General features: G+C 38.6%; 1 protein-coding gene across 1 annotated transcript; it reads right to left on the reverse strand.

Annotated features, from left to right (window-relative positions):
- Nucleotides 1-2,460: 2,460 nt before the first annotated feature.
- Nucleotides 2,461-5,914, reverse strand: LOC108577182. Its single transcript, XM_017940294.1, has 4 exons — nucleotides 5,400-5,914; nucleotides 4,608-4,822; nucleotides 3,649-3,932; nucleotides 2,461-2,910 (listed from the first exon to the last, which is right to left on the reverse strand). Exons 1-4 carry the CDS (start codon nucleotides 5,831-5,833, stop codon nucleotides 2,461-2,463), a joined length of 1,383 nt encoding a protein of 460 aa, XP_017795783.1. The 5' UTR covers nucleotides 5,834-5,914.
- Nucleotides 5,915-7,348: the final 1,434 nt, after the last annotated feature.

A 7,348-nucleotide genomic window follows, 5' to 3' on the forward strand; every position in this document is an offset into this window, starting at 1 on the left:
TTATATACGTCAGTCGATTGGACGTACCACGAGTTAATTACCGTAAATTAATAACCGTCTCGATGCAATGGCAAATTGGATGTATGGCTGTATGGAGGAGGGTGGAAACTCGAGAACATTGGTAAAATAGAACGTACGATTTAAGAGACTGTGATTTAATTACCATTTATTTCCCTTACTCTGATTTTCAGAAAATTATCAATATTCGTATTTTATTAATGATTCTTCTGGGGCAACATTGTTTTAATTAATTTTTTATCACTCGTACCTCTTTTTTTTTATAATTGTTAAGCGTTTTATTCTTATTTTTATAAGGAAAAATAAGTTTGATGGCAATCTGTCGAATAACGTGTTAAAAATTGAGAAGAAATTGGAAAATCTGACAGCAGCGATTATCTAAAAATATTATCGCGATTTGTTTAACTTGCGGACACAATGTATATGTATACGAAGTACGGCAGCACATGCACGTCAGTGGATAGCACGCAAAATTAGAATTTTAAATCGCGCCACATGTAGCTGTTTAGTAAGAAAACATTTACAAATTATTAGCTCGGTACAACGGCATCGCGTGTAAACCACACAAAGGTGTAATTATGAACAGTGTGGTAACAAACAACTGGAAACACATCGCGTTCCGATTCGGCCCAAGTAGATCCATTTTTCTAGGTACTATCGATTACGTGAACGCTTCTGCGTTCGAACCGAAGAAACATACACGTAACGCATATACTTCGAGTCAAACATTCCAAACATAATCCAGATTGATAAAAAATATTACGAGCTCTAAAATCTAAAATTAATTCATTTTTCCCTCGTGGCAACTTTAACGTTTGTAACCTCTTTTAAAAAAAATCTAACTTAACCTATAAAACGAGTTAAAGAAGTAATCAAAGTTTTAAAGACGCGAAAACAATTTAAAAGTTAGGGAGCTAAATTTAAGCAAAAGTTTTTCGGAAAAAGAACGAGATTTCAATTTGTTAGATGCTCGAAGATTTTAACACATCGGTATAAAATTAAATTTTTAATATATTATACAATGAACAATTACAAAATTATGCTAGAAGAAACATACCTTGAAATTGAAACATTAAAAAAAAAAAAAAACGTTTTTAACGTAGTTCCTTAAAGTTGGTAGTAACGGTGCGTGCTTCGATTTCTCGAAGATCATTGCGTTTCGGTTTGAGTGAATTTCCATGATGGGTAGTTTACGCGGAAAATGAACAGGGTCCTTTTAAGCAGCAGCTCTCGGTAAAAGGCGCTCAAAGGCCGGAAAAGGGCTAATAGCGTACAAAAGTAACGATGTCTTTAAAGCTGCCTACGCATCACCAGCCTAATTTCTTAAAGTGCTCCCTTTCGTTAGATTAAATCACTTTATCACACGCCTAGTTGCACATTTTCCTTTTTCAAGTGTGGAATACATTCTGAATGGTTAAAACGCAATATAAGAATCGTCCACTGAAAGATCGCTTTTCCAAACCATTAGTGCTGCCTTACGGCTTCCACTCGTTACCTAACCTAACCTAAAACGCCTTTCTAATACCGCACAACGGAAAGTGTCCGCGATATGGTTTCTCTTCCAGTCGAAGGATTTATACAGTCGATTTTACCCAGAGAACACTTATTAAATCCTGGTACTAAATCGTTTGTTTTCGGTCTTTCGTTTACTAGTTCAAATTTGGAAATATTTTTCACGAAGAAAATATGATCTTTACATAGATTTTATGTATTTATTCACGAAGCAATGCTTGGGAAAACGAGACACAAAACACATTAGAGGTTTCTATTTACCATTTAGCATTGCTATCCGCGCTTATTATGCTAAATACCGTGAACCACGGGAAAACATCGTTTTTCCTCTGGCAGAGCAAATAACCGTCTAGAGGAACCCGTCGCGATAGCGTTGGGAACACATGGAATCGCGTTATTACACGGCAAGATTAAAATTTGAATTGTTACGGACACAATTTTACAAGCTGGAACGGTTTACTCGTCGATATTAATTTAATTAACTCGGCAAACGTCAAGAATTATTAACTGTTCCTTTGTACTGTTACCATTACACGTAGATAAAAAGTAAAGGAAACAGTTTTCATCAAATCATATAAATTATTCTAACAAGCGGTTTTCTTTTTTGTGCAAATATTATCTTTTCGTTTCTCACTGCTGCAAAGATTGTAAACAAGTTTTTTGCCAAATGTCACATTAACGCAACGAATGTTACTTCAGTTGATAATTAGTAGTTTCATCACTTTAATTAAACAACAGTATTTGATATGTTATTTATACCTTTCACAGTTGAACTTCTGATATAGGTTAGGTTACATTCTACTTATTTTAATAACACCGGTACGATAATACTGAATGACAAAAAGTTCACTTAAAAACAAACAGTTGCAAATCATCACTTATACACGCTACTTGCAGCAATAAAACATATTTCACGATTACACAAGTAGATCATACAATTTCCTCTAATAGGAAAAAACACGAGAGAAGCGCGGTAAACAGAACTGCGACATCGCTCACGACGCAGTTACAAGATGATTTCGTAATCGCTTTAACGATCTTCTCAATGATGCTCTTCGTGTCCGTTTCGTTCGATTCCTTCTTCTCAGCCAATAATTCCTCGATCTCAGAGTTGAAAGTACATACTCTCCGTTCTGTGTCGTAAACGTAACCAAACTTGCAAACGCACTCGTAACCACCGGGCAAATTCATGCACGTTTCTCCGTCTTCTATCGAACAACCGTGCTCACCACGTGTGCACTCGTTCACGTCGATACAGAGACCAAATCTAGCCGACCACTCGTAGCCAGCTTCATGGCATTCGCAGGTAATGTTGATCTGGTTCGATAGCAAACTGGGAAAATCAGTATTGTTACCTCGATTCAAAGTGCATTCTCTGTTCTCTGCAAAAAGTATGAAAGATAAAACTAATCGATTGTTAATTAACGAAACTTTGATCTATTCGCAATGATTTCATCGAACAGACGATTACTCTGTCTATCTTTTTTGCAAGATAACACTTAAATACTTGTACGGTCATTGTTATGCAAAAACAATTTTCTTGCGCTTCTTTCTTTACGTTGCATCGATCAGTGATAAAGATTTACTCGTGTCAGTGACGTGTCCACTCGGTTCTGTGAATTTTCGTCAGTGTCAGCGGTGAAAAATATCGTTACTTTATTTCCAGATGCGCGCGTTTAGACATGCCAGGCCCAGTGCCGTACTTTGTTTTTCAGTGTCAGTTCCGTTACAATGCAGCGAGGTTAGAATTCGTTGCTAGTCATATCTCTACGTTTTTACTGACGTAACTGTAACTGTCTTTTCAATACAAATATATATATTCAACAGTGAATAAATAATTCGAAAAACTTCGTTTCACCATCTACTAATTCACTTTAAAAAGCAGACAATAAAGATATGGCAAGAAAGCTTAATACATCCTTAAGAAGCTAGAATTAAGCAATGTAATGCCAACGGATGCGGTTAATTAATAAACATTTCGCGGCGAACACACGACGACGTGGTCTTTGATAGGCGGAATAATGCGATCTCTCGCATGAAATTAGCCCGGGCGTGGAGTTCTGTGAAACGGCGCGGCGGCAATCCTCTTACGTCAAGGGTGTAAGGTGATTTCTACGCACCCGGTGCATTCCCAGCGTAACAGGGATTGTGTGGCGACTGATAGCAGTCCGTCATATCCCGTATATGCTTCATGGGACAACAATGATCCGGACAGAAACTATAAATGGCGCAGGCATACGGTTTCGTGTCATCGGCTCTCGGATCCTGATTCCCCGTTCCAAATTCGACTTGGCAGTTGGCGTGGTTGTCGCAGGTCTCCCCGAAAATGCTCAGTTCCGGCACACCGAGCATCGTGTACCAGCACATATAGTAACTCACCGTGGTACGCCATTGGAACCGTTCTAAGTTAGAATATTCCCCTCTTTATTTAACCGGCACGTCCACAAGAATAACGTACAGGGTAAATAATTTTTCGTTTGACCGTTCCAATTCTAGATAATCGAATTGCTCGGCGTGTTCGTAACTTCTGGCAGTTGAAATTTGACGTGAAAAGTGGCGCGCGCGAATTTTAGAAACGAAATTCGTGAAAAGAGAATTCAATTGAAAAATTTAATAGAGCAAAGGTAACAAGGTAGTCGCCTAGTTTGTCACAACAATTTTACGTGCAAATTTCATCCAATCTATACAGCTCTGTTTAATCGTGTAGCTTATAGCCAGATAAATAGGACTTTGAACGGTAGTGGAAGAAACTCAAGTGTGAAAAAGAAACGAAACAAAACACTGGCCGACATTAAAAGGTTAACATTTTAGGTTAAGATTATCGGCGTGTAAACACACGAGCCGAGATGCAAGGACACAAGTAAATAATGTTTCGTTCACAACAAAACACACTATAACGGGTGATTATTTTTTTACGCAAAAATTGACCTTTCACGAAGGAGAAAAGTGGAGCGCTTCGAACGTGTAGGAATTGGAAAGGAAACGAAAAATTGTTTGTAAGAGGTATTTTTCTTCGGGCTATCGATCGTTAACCTTCCTTTTTTGATTAGCGGGGTCTCTCTCTCGAGAGTACTTGCCTATTGGACCTTGAAAGGGAAGCGCGGTTAGATCGTCACGCTTCTGACTCGCCTGACAGTCCTTTCGAGCAGCCTGAATCTGCTTGGCATTGTTCGCTAAATTCCATTCCTGTTCTTTCACGATCGTGACAGTGTCGTCTTCCCGCTTCAGGCCAGTGAGCGTAATGATCCTTTCCAGATATTTCAGACACTCGACGAAGCTTGCATCGCAGTGCCTGCGCACAATAATACGCCATGTCACCGATACCGACACGTTCGCAGTTTCTTTTTTCGTCCGTCGTACAGCGAGCGCGGCTTTTGACGTTCGTTACGAGCAGCTTCAGACCGTTTAATTGCTTCACGCGTCCAGCTCAAACCGAGTTGAATTAAACAAAAATACACTCCATTTGCTACCAATTAATTTTTCAATTGCGCATTCTTTCGACTAAATAAACCGATGGTACTTTGGCGTACAAAATACATATAGGTAAATAATTAACATCGTCCAAAAAAAAAAAAAAATTACATTTCTCGATAAAACTATGCGTATAATTTCATACAACGAGGATTTAATCCTTCAGGAAAGCATAAAACAGAGATTTTATTCCAGAAATAAATATCTTACTGTCGCATAAATAAGATGTCACTTTCTAGCGAGACGTGGATAAAAGTGAGGTTACGTTAAACCGTAAACTGTTAAATCCTACGCTTCGGATTTCTGACGATAAATTAACCAACGTTTTCGTGCATTATAAAATACCGATTTGGAATGATCAAACCTGAGTTATCGATCGAGCCAATGGTTTACAATACCTACGCACTTCCCAATGCAAAGACCTCAAAGGAGGTTTCGGAAATTCCTCGTAAAGTCTGCTCGTCGCGTCTTCCAGCTTCCTGTAATAACGTCGATCGTAGTCCTGGAATTTGTGTGCCCGAATATAATAGGCGACATCTCGTATGACCTTGTTCTTGTCCCAGTTTGCGTCCCAGTCCTCCGTGGCTTCCTCCACGTCCGGTACGTCGGTTATTTTTATGTTAGGATCCATAACCTGTTCCGTCATCGGCACGGCCTCAATTTCCTCCTCCTCCCCTTCCTTTTTCTTCTGCTTTTCTTGCTCCTCGTTTCTTTCTGTTTCTCCTTCACGGGTCTCCGCCGTCCATATTGTAATTGGTAATGTCATATGCTCCGTCAAATAAGATACACGGAAGACGTGCAGGTATAAAAACGCGTACAATATTATTTTCATTATGCGTTTTCTCCATATTTTCCCACGATTCTACGTTGTTCTTTTAAAATAACCTCAATTTCAAACGCGAATATTTGCTCTTTTGTGTTTATACGACTTTATGTTTTATATAACACAGCGTAATTATGAATACTTTTTTACGATGTAACACAATATTGGCAGGGAAATCTGAATCTCGTTATTTGAGCTGCCATTACCTCGATGAAAAATGAATAGTAACACGATTTCACGATTCAATAACATCGCACGTTCTATTCTAGTTACAGTCTCATGAATATATATATGTACATTACAGTAACAATGTTGCCAATCTACGTCTGCCAATATGTTCGTAATTTAGACGCTAAAATTAAAATGCATCTTATTATTATCCTACAGCGAACTAAAAACGAATTAATTTTAATATTTCTCCTAAATAACGAAGATGAATCTATTTAAAAAGTATAATTAAAAATATCGTGGTAATTTAGATACCATTACGTTGGCACTACTTTCAAACGCGAGTATGTTTAGATCGCAGGAATACTCGCGAATATAATGTAACATCGAGCGGAGCCGATCGGACTTCTATACCCACTTAAAATGGAAATTGCAATGGAAGAAAAACTGAATCGTAATTCAGATTCAATTTGTATGAATTAAAATTTGCGAAACTTTCACGTTTCAATAATAATTCTTATTTTTCCGCAGTGCGTTAAATTGATATCTGCTCCCGGTTTTTCCGGGGGTTTGTCTTAATTTTCGTACTTGCGCGCGCGGTCAGAAAACTAGATTGTTTTTCAGAAACGGTTGACACCGGCCATTTTGGAGTTGTCAGCGAAGAAAGGTTCGGGCGCGCGTGATAAATCAATCCAGGCGTTCGTGGTTGTACAGAGAACGTGGTGCATCCCCGCGCTTTTCGACGCCGAATACCACGTTAAATGCAATTTCCCGCAAACAGAGCGAAGACAAATTCTCTGATTTCATTCCACGCGGACACGAGTGTAGTCCTAACAGAATATTCCTACGTATACGTAATATTTTCTCGTGCACAGCGACTTTATTTCAATCCGAACCTTTTCCACTAGCACGAATATAGAATTTTTTTTATCCGAAGATTTCTTTCGGAAGAAATTAATTTTAAATATCAAAAATGTGTACTGCTGTCAGCTGCGAAATATATGAAAAATATCAGCTGTGTTCACGCATGCAAGAGACTTCACAACCGCCATAAATGAACGCAGCACTATAAAGAGGAGCGTACCACTATTTTTCAATCAAAGAAGATGACAGATTTTAAGGTTAGGAATTTCGGAAAAATTTGAAAGAGGTTCGATGATAAAGTAGTCAGTGTGGCAACGAACGAACGTTTCGGACTGAAGATTTCTGAAACGGATCAAAAATATCGAAGTTTCGGATCGACAGTGAAAGAGCACCTGGTCGGATCTCGTTCGACATCGCAGAGGCGGTCTGTTCTTGCGGACGTATTTCGTTCTTTTCTCAGATTGGCTAGCAAATGTTGACCCAGTTTCAGCT

This window comes from Habropoda laboriosa, unplaced genomic scaffold (assembly GCF_001263275.1).
Source record: "Habropoda laboriosa isolate 0110345459 unplaced genomic scaffold, ASM126327v1 scaffold597, whole genome shotgun sequence".
Taxonomy (NCBI): Eukaryota; Metazoa; Arthropoda; class Insecta; order Hymenoptera; family Apidae; genus Habropoda; species Habropoda laboriosa.